At 44.7% G+C, this 16,438-nt stretch overlaps 2 protein-coding genes across 4 annotated transcripts; both read right to left on the reverse strand.

Moving 5' to 3' along the window:
* Nucleotides 1-150: 150 nt before the first annotated feature.
* patz1 (POZ/BTB and AT hook containing zinc finger 1) lies at nucleotides 151-7,896 on the reverse strand. 2 transcript variants are annotated; one of them, XM_061291804.1, is made up of 6 exons: nucleotides 6,489-7,896; nucleotides 6,277-6,340; nucleotides 6,017-6,188; nucleotides 4,709-4,867; nucleotides 3,399-3,590; nucleotides 151-2,536 (listed from the first exon to the last, which is right to left on the reverse strand). In XM_061291804.1, the coding sequence occupies exons 1-6, from the start codon at nucleotides 7,670-7,672 to the stop codon at nucleotides 2,082-2,084; spliced, it is 2,226 nt and encodes a 741-aa protein (XP_061147788.1). In that variant the 5' UTR covers nucleotides 7,673-7,896; the 3' UTR covers nucleotides 151-2,081. The 2 variants fall into 2 exon arrangements, with proteins under 2 accessions (XP_061147788.1, XP_061147789.1); XM_061291805.1 differs by lacking the exons at nucleotides 3,399-3,590; nucleotides 4,709-4,867 and having other exon boundaries at nucleotides 6,489-7,892.
* Nucleotides 7,897-8,774: 878 nt separating this feature from the next.
* On the reverse strand, nucleotides 8,775-16,274 carry eif4enif1 (eukaryotic translation initiation factor 4E nuclear import factor 1). Of its 2 annotated transcripts, none has more exons than XM_061291363.1 (19): nucleotides 15,941-16,274; nucleotides 15,171-15,308; nucleotides 15,022-15,095; nucleotides 14,776-14,903; nucleotides 14,377-14,660; nucleotides 13,948-14,146; nucleotides 13,718-13,872; nucleotides 13,317-13,455; nucleotides 13,050-13,157; nucleotides 12,515-12,786; nucleotides 12,117-12,176; nucleotides 11,789-11,975; nucleotides 11,272-11,360; nucleotides 10,935-11,071; nucleotides 10,655-10,736; nucleotides 10,454-10,577; nucleotides 10,086-10,379; nucleotides 9,805-9,981; nucleotides 8,775-9,703 (listed from the first exon to the last, which is right to left on the reverse strand). In XM_061291363.1, the coding sequence occupies exons 2-19, from the start codon at nucleotides 15,270-15,272 to the stop codon at nucleotides 9,519-9,521; spliced, it is 2,796 nt and encodes a 931-aa protein (XP_061147347.1). In that variant the 5' UTR covers nucleotides 15,273-15,308; nucleotides 15,941-16,274; the 3' UTR covers nucleotides 8,775-9,518. The 2 variants fall into 2 exon arrangements, with proteins under 2 accessions (XP_061147347.1, XP_061147346.1); XM_061291362.1 differs by having other exon boundaries at nucleotides 13,050-13,226.
* Nucleotides 16,275-16,438: the final 164 nt, after the last annotated feature.

Raw genomic sequence — 16,438 nt, forward strand, 5'->3', positions numbered from 1 at the left:
ACTTGTCAGATTAGTTGTACCAAATGTTTAAAACTCCTAGAATGTGTGGACAAACAAAATGTCTCCTGATAAATCTGTCAAACAGCTAGCTTAGTGTTTTAATGAAACTTTGTGGGATCATATAAGGATATATTAATAACAGTGTCAATGTCAAGGGCTTTTCCATTGCAATTTATTGGATCCTTGTCTCTCTGGCAACAAGAGACTGAATAACAGAGTACAAAAACAAAGATTTATACTGTAGAAAAGTATGCTGCTTATACTGAAATATGTCCAAAGACGTTATAACAAACCATGTAGCGCACATTTTAAAAGCTTTTTTTCTTTGTATGCGTGTTTTGTTTTGTATGTAACCATATAGGAATACCAAGTTGAGATACTGTACATTTTCTGTGTATTTTGTAAAAAATAAAAAGTCCCAATGCAAGTCACGGTACAATTCTCCAAAAGACAACCTTTAAATCCACTGCTGTGCACAATCAGTATGTGGAAGGCACTTTGCAACAGACCGAAAGAAGAAAGCCGAAGATTTAAAGGAAAACAAAACATCTTTTACAAAGAAGTACCAATGTGAGTGAAAGCAAATTCACTTTGTCCTCAAATGACAACACAAGCCTTCGATGGCAGAGTGGCTCACGAGAAAATGACAAATAAAAAGCGCTATGCGATGAGCTCGCACGTAGTTGATTGACTCAGCCAAAGACGTAACGCAAGATAACTTAACAAGCTCCTAGCACAACAGGACAACGGACAAAACCAAAACAATCTGCTTATGTACAGGTCCACCGGTTACAAACCTCATTGGTTGGTTCGATATTTATATATATTTATAAAATGTGCATATGGATGGTGTATATACAGTTGTTACAATTCACTATATATAATCATAAATAATATAGAATCAGTTACTCTCTAATCAAAACAGAACGTAGGAGATGGAACACACGCACTATACATGGTGAGACAAACATGTTGGTCAATGGAGACAGAAAAACAAAACGGAACTCAAAAACGTGAGAAAATGTTCTTCCTTCCCGTCTGAGCAGGAGCTCGTTCAAATATCCCCGATACAGCAGAGACGTTTTGGAGGAATGTTACATACGAAAAAGACGGCTCACTTGTTTGTGATCGGTCCAGGTGCTCCTTGATCAATTAACACACACATCCACACACACATCTCCTAAAACATAACTTACGAGAGTTTCAAAATTGAGAAACCAAAACATTTACGCACGCAAAGAAACGAGACGGCACCCAAAAGCGAGGGCTTAAATAAGTTAATAAAATAGAATCTACATTTCATAAAATATATAAATGATAATCTACCTGACCTGGGTCCCCCGTTCAGTGAATACACAAGGATTGAACACAAAAGATTTGGGGAACACAATTGCCAACAGGGGTGTTTCGAGGGTTAACATTTTCGTGCCCTCCGTCTTAAAAGACCATTGCATGCTTTGTCACTTCATCTAAAAAAAAAAAAAAAAGAAAAAAATCTTCCACAACCTCATTCATGATTTGTTTAAGCAAAAGACGTTCAGATTTAAACGCAAATGTGAAACGCAAACTAAAAAGTGCCTTTGACTTTCGTCTTCTGTCGGTGCTTCGCTTCTCTTGGTGACTAACGTGACCAATGATGTGTTAGCTTGCATTGAGCGGATTCCGATTTTGGAATCTGCCGTTGATTGAACAATCCTGTCTGGAAAACGAAGCAACGTGAATACACACTTACGCGTCGTCCATTGCTCTGAAGGCCAAGATGGTTTCAGAGGAATTAGCGAGCGATTCGGGCGCATCCGTCCATTCGTCACGTGCGGCTAAGAAAGCTGGATGAACAATCAAAACAAACGAAACTTCCTCCAAGATACAAAGAAGAGATCGCCTTCATGTCTTCTCGTTATAAAGATCGTTACAACACGGTGTATGCACGTTTCGTACTCTGAAAAAGTAGAAAAAGTAGGAATCATATGGCAGTCTGGCAAAAATATACACATTAAGCAAGAGTAGTCTTGAGGTTACTGTCAAACACGGAGCAACTTGGGTGCGCTGGGATAGGGAACACTAGAAGCCAAGCATGCGCGTCACTTTCCACCAAAGTCCACCCCGCTCTGACCCGCGTCGGCGTCCACCAATGAGGAGGCGAAGGCCGACTGGACGATCTGGAAGCCGAACGACTCCAGCAGGGACATGCTCTGCTGCGGCGAGAAGGGGGCCAGCTCGCTCAAACCCGAAGCGGACCCTGACTGGGCCCTGGGGGTTTTGTGTACTCTGTGCTGATGTTTCCTGAGGTAGGACCTGGTGCGGAAGGCCTGACCGCAGATGCTGCAGTTGAATTTCTTCTCAGGGTCCGTCTTGGCTTTGGGACCCTCCGGAGAGCCCAAAGCCCCCGCAGAGGTTCCGTTGCAGGCCAGCGAGGGGATCTCCAGCTCTGATTTGTGTGGAGATTTCATTTCATCACAGTTGGAAAGTTCCCCGAATGAAGGATCGGATTCTTCCGACTCCAGATGAGGACATTTCCCGTCGTTTCCCTGCCCGTCTAAGATAGAAAGGAAGCGGGGTGAGAAAGAGGTGGGAAGGAGACGGGGGTTGGAGAGAGGAGTAAATTAGGACGACTGGTTTACAAAATAGTCTCGTTGAGACAAAACGATTAGCAAGTGGGAAATTTTCCATCCGGCTTCAGTTCAGTCGGGTACCCTATGCATTTTATTAAGGCTGTGGGATACGATCAAATAAAGTCTTTTCCCCTTGGCTTACAGCAAAAAAACAAATGACAATTCAATTCAAAACTAATTTTGCTTGTCTTTTGTTCCCTTCTCTTGATCCATACAAGTTTTGAAAGATTTTTGTCCCAGCATCAACTACCACAGGAATCAGTAGATATTTAATTCCTTACAGAAAATAGGACAATTATTCCTCTGGGAGGAAAAATGCTCTTGTCAAAACAAACACGAGTCGAAATTAACATTTCGTGAATTTTGTTTCACAACAGTCGTCAGATGAGCCATCAAACCGCGCGCCTCGGCAGCCGCACAACGCGACCCAACGCAATTCTGTTCGATTCCAAGTGTGAACAAATCATAGACGCCAACTCTCAGCCACACCCTTGGCGATTGAGCCTCTCACATACCAAATTTCTGCAGCAGAATCTTGGTAGCAATATTTGTGACACGACATACATAACTATTTTTCTTTTTAATTGACCTTGAACAACACAGACCGCCCTTGCCAATGTAGCTTTATTATAATAATATAAAGAAACGGATAGGTAAATGACAAGTGTAGGGTAAGAGGCCTTTGGTGATTTCGGTGACAGAGACTCTCCACGCTTCACTTGTTAGCGGGAAATAAGTTAAGTATCATGCACCCGCCCCACCCACCACCTGCTGGACTGTACTGACCTGCAGCAGGCCCATGGATGGGGAAAGCGGGCACCCCACCAGAGCGACACTCCCAGAAATACGGAGTCCCGCCTGGCTTTCCTACAAGCAGCTCAGGCTGCGGACCAGCCTGGGGTAGAACTTGAAGTCCAGAGAGACCATGAAAGCGAGCCCCTGCCTCGTGCGGGGAGAGTACCAGCTGCTGACTGGCATCTACAAAAGCACCCATCCAGGAAGAGGGAGAAGAGACATAACAGGCCAGCAGACAGCACAGAAACACAATTACCTTCTGATGTGTTCGATGGGGAATTCAAAATTTTCCCATCACAATAAAACCCCTCCAGAGTCTATTTCCATAGATGCTTCTGTGATCATCAATCAACAACGAAGCCCTGTCTGTAAGAGACTTGCCACACTTGGGATGTAACCGTGACATTATTTGCATCCCATAACGAACATGCACGTGCCAGGAGCATGCTAGAAGACAAGCTCTTTTGAATGATGCAGCAGCAAACAACCATCTCTCATCTAAGTTCCCGCATGACTCCAAATAATAAAAGTTACCTGGCTGAACAGCATGGTCGAAACAGACAAGCCCGCTGGCAATCTTATTGGATGATGCTGATTTGACTATATTTACTTTTTCTTCCAATGACACGTATCCAAATGACACCACTTAAGACATTTGAATTGTTTCTTATTTTTCTCTATGGCATTTATTTGAGGTGGTACGTTTGCGTGGACAGATTAAGTGCGAGGCAGGCCACCATTTGAGGATAAGCTCAATAAATATGTTCTCTAATTTTGTCTCATCAAATGGATGTCTTGCCATTCATTTTTGCCACATGTCGGTCAATGTAGTCTTATTTTATTTTTCCCGAGGTTTGCCCCAATGAAACCAGGGCAAACAAACCATAGTACCACAAAACATGCAACAATGCGCCTCGTGGACAAGCCAGAAATGGACCAACCGAGCGACAATGCAGCCATGGCCATGCCCAACACACAGACATCCAAACTCTCCACATGGTTATTGAGAAGCCATGTCCAAAAGAAGGTGCAAAGAACTGAATTAACTGCCGGCTGTGACAACAGGAAGAAAAAGCCGTCTGTGACAATCCAAAATGATGTCGCACAGATAGCCGATCAACGCACGCACACAGTGAATGAGAAGCTTGGAGCAGCACAGATGGCCGATGTGCGCTTGTGTTTTAAGCAAAACACAAAGACGTAGCAGCACATTTGATATAAAATAAATAAATAAATAAAATAAAGCAACACAGCCAGTTGAAAGGCAGACACATGAATGCTTGGGCCGGGCGACTGCTTGCCTTCCACTGAGCACTGGCGTCCCATGTGGTAAGGGGTGCCGTTGTGCATCTGTAGTTCCCCGCTTGGCTCAGGGAATGGGTGCAACGCGCCAGAGGATGGCAGTGAGGAGCCATGGTGTGTCTTTGTATGCACCTTAAGATAGGAGGCAGTGGAGAAACCTGCGACCAGGAAGAGCACAAACAAGGCAGTCGATTGCAAAGCGGAGGCCTCGACAGAGACGGGCGATGGCCGGCCCAAGATCATCGCGACTGCTTTGAGCACAACACCAGCAGTGATTGGAGAGAACCATCCAGAGGAAATGTGGAAAAATAAGGGACTCGTGTATAGAGGAGAAATGCAACACTGCTTCTTGAGAATAGAACAACTCGTGGAATCAAACAATGGCAAGAAAACTGAAGTGATCACACCACTGCTTCATTCCGGATGACCAGCCACTGCAGCTCGCGGGATGGTCGCCTCGGTCGGCTTGTACAATTTTACATTGGCATTCCTCAGTTTATTAAGCATCACATGAATAACCCTACTCTTTTTTTCTTCATCAGAAAAAAAGGAGCAACATCAGCCGTGGGACCTCGGGTATCACATTCCGTGCCATAGCATGTAGAAATAAGTGTTGGTAAAATAAAAATTCCTCGGAACAACTTGAACATTTGGAAACAACTTGAAAGAACAACCAGTAAAATGAGATTCTACTCAAATAATAGCAATGAAAACAAAACAAAACAAAAAAAAAAACTAGTCTTTTTCCTACTATTTGCTTATTGGCCACTCGGGAGCAGTGTGGTGCCATGAAGCATGGAATAAACACTGACATGAGTAAAACAAGAAAGTTGTGACTGAGCTCTCTTCATATAGCTTGTTTTTCACAGATTAGGAAGAACAAGTGCCATTAAGTATAATTGTATTACTTTTGTGTATGTGCCTGTGCGTGTTTTTTTTTTTTTTTTGTCGTAATAGCACTCCTAGAAGTCAATGCTAATATCCTACTAGCATGCCAATACAATTTTACATTGATTCCAGCATTAGCGCTGTAAAATTAGCTAAAATGAAACATACCCTGTGTATAAATATAAAATGTGTGCATTTATTTGCATTGTGCATTTGGTTTTAAGAGTAAACTCCAACGGAGTTGTCATTAAAGAATTTAACGCACACGCAGAAGGGCAGACGCTTGCAGCACAAACAACAACTCGAATGCAACTATTTTATTTTGCATCCGTTTTTGTCAGGGCCTGTTTTCCTCAGAAAGCTTTTTAGGTACCACTGATCATAAGTTAGGAGCTTACAGCCCGGCATGAATGACTTACCTTTGTTGCAAATGCCACAGTAGTTGTGTGTTCCTTCACTATGTTTCTTGAGGTGGTCCGTCATGTAGGCCGCACGGAGGTACTTGCCGCAAACTTTGCAAGGAATTTTGTCCTCATGACATGCGAGGTGTGACCTGAGGCGATCTCTTGTCGCAAAAGAGGCATTACAAATCTGCAAGAGACCAAACAAAAGACGTGAACTTACAGTTTCAAAAGGGTCAAGCTATTCAATTCTGGTTGAATTTTTTTTGGGGTATCACCTGGCACTTGTGGGGTCTCTCTGTTGTGTGGACTTGTTTGATATGTCCATTCAGATGGTCTGGTCTGGAGGATCAAAATATACATTTTGTGTAAAGTGGAGTACATTACCCTCGTTATGGCAAACGGGCCGAAATTAGGCATGCAATCAAAAGTTAGCAAAGTCACCATTTTGAGGCCACACACAAAGCAAACTAGTGGAATTCTAACTGACCTGGAAAAGCCTTTGCCACAACTTTGGCACACGTAGGGTTTGCCCACGGAGCCGTCGTGGGAGCGCACATGATAGGACATCCTGTCTTTGCGTTTGAAGCGCAGACCGCACACATGACATGCGTAGGGCTTCTCCCCGGAGTGGGACAACTTGTGTCGATTCAGGTGGTACACGTCGCGGAACACCTTGCCGCAGATGTCACAGCCGACGTGCCGACGGGTCCTCTCGCGCTTGCGGCCATGGTCCAGCGTCAGCCCTCCGTGGAACTGCGCGTCGTTTTCCTGGCCCAGCAGAGCCAGGCCGCCCGGCGTGGAGCGGCCGCCGACGTTGGCTCCGTGTTGGGCTTCGTGGTTTTTCAGACGGGAGGCTTCCGTAAAGGCTTTGCCGCAAGCGCCGCACGGAAAGAGCACAATGTTTTTTTGCGCGTTATGATTGAAGTGGACGGGATCCTCGGAGGCCCCAGTCTTCTTGGGTCTGCCCCTGCCCCTCTTTGAAACGACGTCGTGGTGCAGCGTTGTTGTTTCAGGAGGCACAGGGAGCCCGCCGACGGGCTGCAGGATGGGCATCGATCCCTCGGCGGCGTCCTCCAGTAGCACGGCGGCAGCGGCTGCGGCTTCGCTCCCATCCACCTGATGTCCATTGTTAGCGAAGCCTACCAGCGCCGTCCCGTTCACCAAATCCTGCTGCTGGGCCACTGGGAATCCAAGCTCAGCCGCCCCGGCGGCCTGGCAAAGGCTGGCGTTCCCTCCCCGCGAGGACGGGACGAGGATTTGCACATTGGATTGTTTGATGACCTCCTGGCAGATTTCAATAATCGAGCGCATCAGCAGAAACTTGGCAGCTGTCATCAACTCCGGGAAGCACTCGAGCCGCACCACAATCCTTGACGTGTACGCGAAGTCCAAGATGTCTTTGAAAACTTTGGGACTGATGGTGTGCATCTCCAGCTCCCTGGCGTCGCCGTCCTCCGGCTGGCGGCCGAACACCGACTCAAAGTACTCGCTGCACGCCGCCAGCACCGCCTTGTGTGCGGGGAAGCTCTCCTCGCCGACGCGCAGGATCACGTCGCAGAACCTGCCTCCATCTTTCCTCTGGACGTCGAGATTGTGTAGCATCTCCGCGCTGTGCTTGCTCACCTGGTAGGTGTACGAAGAGGTCCAAGACGGCTCCGCTAGCTTCTCCATGCCGAATGCATCCAGCGGCGGATTCGGAGGAGAAAGGACGGAGTTTGCAATTTTGCAATGGAGCCGCGGAGGCCAGCTAGCTACAAAATCCCCCCGAACCGACCGACCGACCGCTTCGCCCAGTCGTTGTAGCGTCTAACGTTTACGCTAGCATTAGCGGCAGGCTAAAGATGGCAGCCCCCCAGCTTCCTGTGCACTTTGACCCAGCTTTCTCGACGGGTGGGGGGGGGGGGGCTGTTTGTGTTTTCTTTGTGTGTGTGTGTGTGTGTGTGTGTGTGTGTGTGTGTGTGTGTGTGTGTGCGTGTGTGTGGCAACAAAGCTTTATCACGCGTGCGTTTGTTATGATCTTAAACCGGCCAATAAGGAGAATGAATAACGCTCCTTCTTTTATTGATGGTCGGCAGATTATGCGAAGGTCTCTTCTTCCTGTTTGTGTGACAGACCCCTCCCCCGACAGAGCGTCCACCTTAGAGGCTTTTCCGCTCGACAATCGACATGTCGCACTGAGCTGCATCGTGATACCCGCTCGGATCCAGGTGACGCTGTTTCGACGTCACGATGTTAGGGATTAAATCATCAATTCCGCCCACAAAATAAAATTCACATTTAATGGGGACAACCAGTTTCATTATTATGATCCGAATTGTTTCATCCAATTCAAGGAAGACCATAACAGACAAGGTCATAAGTAAAACCAATTAAAAAAGTAAATCGTTGACAAGTCTTGTTTTAAATTGGAAATAATTCTCATTAATTTAAATCCAGTAAAATATTTGGTTGATCAATTACCCTGCAATAATTTATTTTAGACCTAAGAATTGTTTTTTGGGTTGTTTTTTTTTGCACATGACTCATTTTCTTCTCCATGGACGCTCATGAGAGAACAGGTTAACAACTGACTCAACGAGGTTGACTCCACGTATACAAAACTATAATTAGCAGACAGAGGCTTTCTTTTCTATGCAAGTTATGCATTTTGCATCCCACAAGTGAGATACCATTCATAATTGGGGCATGCTATTAAGTCATGCAGAAAGATGTTCAAAACGTTGCACAACTCCTACGGATTTAAACATTGGTGGGAGGGAAAGTAAAGCATACATTCTGTTTGTCACAACTTTTATTAATTCTATCTGTGCTTCATAACTTAAGAGCACAAAAAAAAAAACGGAATCCAGACACCTCCAGTAATTGTGAAACTGCCTCCTCTTGTGGCAGTTTGGATGGGAGAGGATACAGTACAAAAGGGGGGAAAACCATGTACACAGAAGGCACAACCAGCAGTCCCTTGGAGTAGTCCTGAAATGATTCTGCTCATCACATCTATCCAACTGAGCCACTAGGAAAGGAAGAGAAGATACCAAATCTCCCCATCCATTGCTTGCAATAGCTCTCAGTGCGGTTCACGAGGAAAACGAAAGTCTACAAGGAGTGCTACCAGCTCTTAGTGATGCATTTAAACTTTAGTTTCACCTCCCTTATACCTAGAAAAGGAAACCATTGCTATATACAGTGGGACTAAATTAACTTCCCATCATCTGTACAAATAGTGAATATACATAACTTACTCCCAAATTTACCACTAGTCCAATACAAAACGAGAAGGACAAAATAAAAATGAAGGGAGAAAAAAAAAAGATGAAACTAATAAACAGAAAAACATTGCTGCAGTAACATCTCCATTGCCCGGCTTACATTTTCTGTAAGAGCTTTGCCTTCAATGTTCGAGTCTCAATGACTGCCCAGGTGTGTGCTGTGGCTTCAAACTAAAGTTCACATTTAAATGTATCCATCAGGGAGAGAAAGAGAAAATATATTTCACAGTCCACTAAAGTATTTAAGTTCCTTAGGGCCGGAACTCCAACTCATCTACGCTTATAACCTTGGCTGGCATGGAAGGGAGTTGCTGATCCAGCACATCAGATCCAAACCACTTGGCTAGGCCTGGAGGGGGACTTGCATGTCGCTGGGGGCCATTCGCTCGATGGGGACCTTGGCTCTGAGATGATGGACCTGGGATGCTCTGATGCACTGCAAGGAGAACAGTTACGCTCAAAGTACACGAGCACAATGGATGAGTAAAACAAAAAGGCAGGTAATCACACAGATTCATCATATTCCATTTTACTTACTTTGTCTCTGCTGCTGAAGTTGCTGCTGCATCACTGCCAACTGCATCTGATTGTTTGCTCTGGTAGGCAGAAGCGGTGGATGCCCCCCCGTTGCACTGAGAGGGTACAGGGTTTGGCCCAGTATTGCGGGGGGCAAGCCTTGAAGTTGCGCAAGGTCAACATGTGGTGGATATATACCTGAGAATGACAGGGAGTGGCAAGACTCAGCCTTGATCAAATTTTGAGGTGCAGCATCCACTAGATTCACTCCTTAGCTTAGAATGTTCTTGGCAAACCTTTACCTGCTTGGACCAGTGCTGGGCCAAGCTGCTGGGGTTGGATTCCCTGTGCCAGCATTCGTTGGACCACACTGGGATGGAGCTGAGGAGCCGGGCGCACCATTGGCACGTGGGATAGCAGCGGGACCGGGTAGATGGAACGCGGGAACGTCATGGGTGGTCCTGGCGGTGCTGTGGTATGATGTCCGGTAGAAAGTGGCCTTAGTCGCTCCTGATCTTTGCCCGGCAAGGTCTGAGAGAAGTGCTTGACACCACCAGACTGGGCGCCATTCCCTTCAACTGCTTCTAGGTGGTTCTCTGAAATAGTAAGAGGAACATCAAATTTAGTCATCTCTAGTTCAGACGAAAGGCAAATGAGTCCTCATTTGTACCATCTTGAGAGTGGACTGCTGCCTCCTCTTTGGTCTCTAATCGACTTGCTGGATCATCTTTGCTTTTCTCTTTTGTTGCATACATTTTGCGGATCACTGATGTGGGCGTAAACGATGGAGACAGCTGTTGAAAGAGAAAAAAGAAATACTGTTTTGCTCGCATGGAACAACATTTTTAGAAGAATAAATCCCTATGCTTACCATACTGGTGACAGCACTGCCTGGGGAGTTTCTTCCAGCAGGCTGGGAGCCTGGACCAGGGGAGCGGTTAACACGCTGTGGTCTGAAACAAACGTGTACCACATCTAAGCAAGCAAGTAAAACTAATCTAGACTTTTAATTACTTGGTTAAATGACTTGTCAGCATGTGTTGCAACAATTTACAATATGCTGCTTGTGAAGTTCACTGCAGCTTGAGACGGGTCCCTCTGGAATTGATGTACTGCTGTATCATTTTAAAGTCAAGTGAGAAATCACCCACCGATTTCGAAATGATTTGTCCTGTGGTAGCCTGTTGTAGCCGGCTGGGAACTGATGCTGGGCATGTAGAGCAAGATCCTGCTGAAATGCTAGTGCTTCAAGATCTGCATGATTCACTGGCATTGAGAGCGGTCTCATCTAACAAAGACAAAAAAAAAAAAGTTGAATGTTTTTTTTTTTTTTTTTAACCCCTCAAAAAAAAAAAAAAAAGGATTTAAATGGAAAAAAGATGGTTAGAGACTCAATTCGTAAAACAAATGGTACATAATTGAATTTGTGGCACAGCACAGATGCTATCAAAAAATTAAATCGGTCCACTAAGGAAAACATCATGCTACCTGATGCTGGGCTGCAGCTGCAGGGCTGATGGACCTGTGCATGTCAGCATATTGTTCAGGTATTAAGGGCTGAGCTCCAACAGGAAACCCTTGAGATAAAATGAGAGAGGACAACCCAGAAAGTAGCCATCAACAGTTTTGTTCTCGGACTCCATCCCCAAAATCGGCTAGAACACTGTAGTTAACTTTCTACACAAGTCTCATCAAAGTCTTAGCTGTAACATGAATGCATTTATTATCCCCCAGAGGGTTCAATGTTCACAACATAGGATGCCCACATTTTTCAGACTTCAAATAATGATGGTGCATTACCGGGAGTGGCCAGAGGATGGCGGTAATGTACGCAAACTATTTGCCAACCGCCAAAAGCACAAGTACGATTAGTAGTCGTGGCAACTAACGTTTGACGTATTTCTAGATTCACATGCGGCTTCCTTACAATGTTTTCTGGAGAAAAAGTAATTTCGATTTTATGGTGTTACAATTCTACAACAAGCAGAATGTTAGAACCTTTTACCTGCTGGATGTTGCAAGCGACTGTTGAAGTAGTCTGGTGAGGGTGACCTCTGGGGGAAGAGCGGTGGTGAGGGACCCTTGTGCAGCAGACCATGTAGAGAGCTGGGAGGAGCCGAGACCTCAGAATTGCCCAAAAGGTTGCCAAGTAACACTGGGGAGCGACTACGAACAGGCCCTCCCAAGAGCTCCTACATTGCAAAACACACATTTGACACCAAAACTCACATTCAGGGATATAGCTTGTAACAGAAATGTGGGCTGGATAACATTTACAGGTATGTAAAGCTTTTAAGTCTTCAGATAAGTGTAAGGACTGCCATCTCAAATACCTGGAATATGTTTTTCGGTTGCTGAGGAGGCATCGAAACTTCAGTCAGCCCTGAAGATTGCTGCAGTTAAACACAAATAGTCTAAATTTGTGAATGTGCAAATTCCCTAACCCCCCTCCCTCAATAGACATCAAACCCCAATAAGCATCATGCAATGTGAAACTTGAGGTAGAAGTTTTATTAGGTTATGAAAGATAAATATTAGCATGAATAGATTCTTGTCAAATATGTAACGCAGTAATGACACCATGAAAATTCAGGCTAAGAAGCAAATTTATGCACATCACTGAAAGAGTTGCCAAACAATATTTTGCCATCTCACTCCAACAGTGAACCATTCATCACGCTCCTACTTGTTAGTCTAATGCGAACATTTAGCGTACTTGAGAAATACTTACATTCCTGGAGTTGGTTTTGGGATGCGTTGGCAGAGTTCCACTTGCCTTCATGCTGCTGACCAGTTTATTAAAGGCTGACATATCTGTGTCACGCGAACGTGGACGAGCACTGGGACCACCCGTTAACGCCTCCTCTAAGTGCTCAGCCATGAATGGCGTCCCGTTTCCTCTCCGCGGAGGTGCTACCTTTGGCACTTGTGGTTCTGAGGCCAGTTTCATCACCTTCATTCCCCCCTCCACTTCCTCCAGGGACAGCACTGCTCCAGAGTGAGCTGAAATTAAAGTAATACCAGTTACTTCACATAGCTTGACAAGTACACGATAAGATCAAGTGGAATGAGTGGGGAGACTTTCTTTTTTGCATTTCAAAATAAAAAGCAGACTTTGGTACTGACAAGTGAGGTGGCATTTATGACCAAAAGGAACAAAGAATTTTATTATCCTATACTGCATTTCCATTAAGTCTACAGTGTCAGATGCATTGGTATTGTTATTATAAATGTAGTGTATGGCCGAACTATGGAGCGACACTCACTGTTTTCTCGGAGGCGAGCCTTGTTCTGAGAAAGAGTGGAGAGAAGAGGCTTCAGGTCTACTTTGGCCTTGTGCAACAGCTCCAGTATGTCCACCTTCTCCTTTGATTCTGATGATTGAATGGGTGTGAAGAATGAGGCAGGGCCTTGGCCAGATGATGTGCCAAGGGCTTCAAGCCCTTTAAGAGGGGGGGGTGGGGTTTAGTAAAGACTTTTCTCATTACTTGCTGGTGGGGAAAGGGGGGAAAAAATAACAACAAATAATGAACCTGCTAGTTTTTCCAGTTCCTCGTGCGGGGTGGATCTCAGACTGCTAGAGCGGCTCCGTGAAGGGCTCACGTTGCTGGAGAACCACTGACTGAAGCGGCTTGCTGATGCAGGCCCTTCGCCTAAAACATCCTCTATCATCTATTAAAAACAACAACAACAAAAAACAGATTGTGACAGAGGAAAACCACAAACACAAGCAAAGGATGCGCACACTAAAGTCACACTTTGATTTAGGGCAGCTTTCCATAGTCATTAGATTCTACAAGACTGAGACTTAAAAAAAAAAAAAAAAAAACACCTCAGGTCCAGTAAGAAAAGTCAAGGTGATATGAAAGAATCTTAAGCTTTGAGTGACAGACTCTTTGTGCGTTCAAACACCTCAATGCATCCCAGTACTTACAGACGCCAGTCCTGGCATGGTCTTCTCCAGATTGAAAAATTCATTGAAGTCAAAGTCGCCAGTGGACTGCTCTGGCAGCACATCAGGGTGAGGAACTTCTTGATCAGCTGAAGGCCGCACAGTCACATTTTGCTCCTCTGGCTGTCCATTACATTCTATGGATTCACGGCAAATCCTAAGTAACATCATCACGGCAACTCTGTATGGTATTGGAAATTATTTCCACTTGCCTTCTTTCACAGACTCTGTCTTCTTCTTTGAGCGCCTGGACTTGCGTCTATCATCTTCTAATAATTTATCATCAAATCCAATGAGCTCGATCGTCTCAGACTGGCTCGTAGGGCCTCCAGAGAACCACTCTGGCTCCTCTTCCGCATAAGAATCATTCCTTCTGCGTTCACTAAACACACGTTTGTCTCCAAAATCTCTCTGCATGAGATAAAAAAAGAAGTCCAATGACCAAGCTGATGCAGTGGGACAACCAAGGCAATTTTAGTTTTGGCTGCGTACTGATGCAAGATGAAGTATCTATTAGATATGGGAAGGCCTGTAAAAACAGGCAAAGTGATATTTCTGTTGTCTACATTCCAATTTAGCCTCAATATACTATAGCAACACCAGTGTGAGTCTGATTTAGGATGAATGCAATGAAAACCAACCCTGAATCTTTTGTCTTTGTAGTCTCTGACATCCCGTTCCCTTTCCCTTTCCCTTTCTAGGCGGGCTTCTCTTTCAAAAGCTCGCGCAGCAATGATACGACCACTTCCGATCCTTCGTGATCCTCCTAGACGGAGAGTCTCGTTCTCCTTATTTTCTAATGGGCTGATAGGTCGAGAGGAGTGGATTGCAGGAGCAGCATTGCCTTGGCATCCACCTCCAAAGCTACGACGCTGTGGGCTCAGTATGACATCCAAGTCGTCCTCCTTTAACCTCTCACGGGGATCTGAAGAAAAATGGAGCACACGGACCTTATTCCAAATGTGTTGAATATTGGAACAAAGAAGTGTTAACAATAGCTATATATATTCCGAGCATTTCTTGATGCCTTTGTAAAGTACCTGGGATTCTTCGTTTCAGTGGACCTCTATCCTCCAAATGCTCCTTCTTAAAGCCTTCCATTGGAGAATTACGCCCCGAGTTGGGATACATTGAGATATGCCACTTCTCAGGATCCCAGACGCCGTCGCTGGATTAAAACATTTGGAATTATGAAAGACTGCAAATACATTCACCGCCGTTCTATTAGTTTGCGTCTATTCTATAAACTATATCTTTACACTCAGATAGACGCATAACATGCTTACCTATCATATTTCTCTGACAGACAGTTTGGCCTTTCGTTGGAGATGGGTAGCTCTTTTATTAAGAGAAGCTCCTCCTAAACATTGACAAACAAATTAAACATTGCTACACTTTTGACCGCATCAAACAAAGTGTGTCCCCCCATCATCACCTTGGTATATCTATGTGGAAATGGTGCTGTCGGTTCTTTCTTTACTTGGTCCACGGCAGAATCACCTGCATTCTTCTCTTGAATACAAGCATCACCGTCCATGGCAGAAACACAGCTTTGATCCAAGCGGTGACTCCGCTGGGAGAGGATTTTTTTGGGAAAGGAATTAAGAAATAAGTGTCTGCATCAAATTAAACATTCACCAGGTTCTGCTTTTACTTTGGAAAAACTTGTTCAACATTTTTGCTCATTTCCCGACGTTTATGTGGCATTTAATTTCATCTAAATGGGACCATCTCAGCATTTTGTTATCCTACTTTGAACTATGCATTAACTAACCCCACTATGGTTTCCCCGTTGTCTATGAACGGTGCTCGACGAATAAACTTGCCTTAAAGCCGTGAATTTGGTGGTCACTTAACAATGCAAAAATCTTGATGCGAAAATGTTGAAAAATGACCAAGACGTGAGTCGGAAAACAATCTGCCCAATTGTAGGAGTCGCTGAAATCACCTGAAGATCGTACCCAATTACCGAGGTAATTGATTACAGGCTCGAGACTAATTGCAATTTAGCAAATTGATAGAAGCTGCACACTAACCTGAATTTGTAGCAAGCGCAGTGAATCCAACTTCAAATCAATAATAATTAATATTTTTACCCCGCGCCAAGAGTCCGACACTCATCCGTATCTAACTAAAATCCTTTGTTGGGTACACAATTCATAGCGGTCTGAAATTGTACCCTGCAGTAGCACAGAAAGGACTTACCCGATATGACGTCTGAATGGGAACGTGGTTGACCTGGAGTTCACGTATGTCAGCTAGCTAGCTAATCTAGCCGCTTCAGCTAGCTAGCCAGCTAACTAGCTGGGAAATAGGATAATGCCCACCTACCAAGTTTTACACCTGCCGATTTTTTGCACTGATTCAAGAAAACGGACTACCCGTGGGTCACTTAAAATAACCACAAAGTTGGAAAATTCGCAAATAATAATCTCTAACACTTGACTACACGTTCTCTTTTCTGAGTCGTAGCAGCAAAATTTCTCTGATCGCCGCTTTAAGAAGGTCCTCGGAAAGCTGACACTGTGCCCCTCGCGCCTTTGTAGAATGGGAAATAGTCTGGTACGTTTACTATCTATCATTAAGAAATGTAATACTACTGCAGTACTTTAATTATAATAAATATACAAGGGATGGGTAGAAAAAGCAAAAAATATTTTGTAAGGCTGTTGCCACAATTTATGCACACCTTTGATATTTGAA

Source organism: Syngnathus typhle, linkage group LG11 (genome assembly GCF_033458585.1).
Source record: "Syngnathus typhle isolate RoL2023-S1 ecotype Sweden linkage group LG11, RoL_Styp_1.0, whole genome shotgun sequence".
Lineage (NCBI taxonomy): Eukaryota > Metazoa > Chordata > Actinopteri > Syngnathiformes > Syngnathidae > Syngnathus > Syngnathus typhle.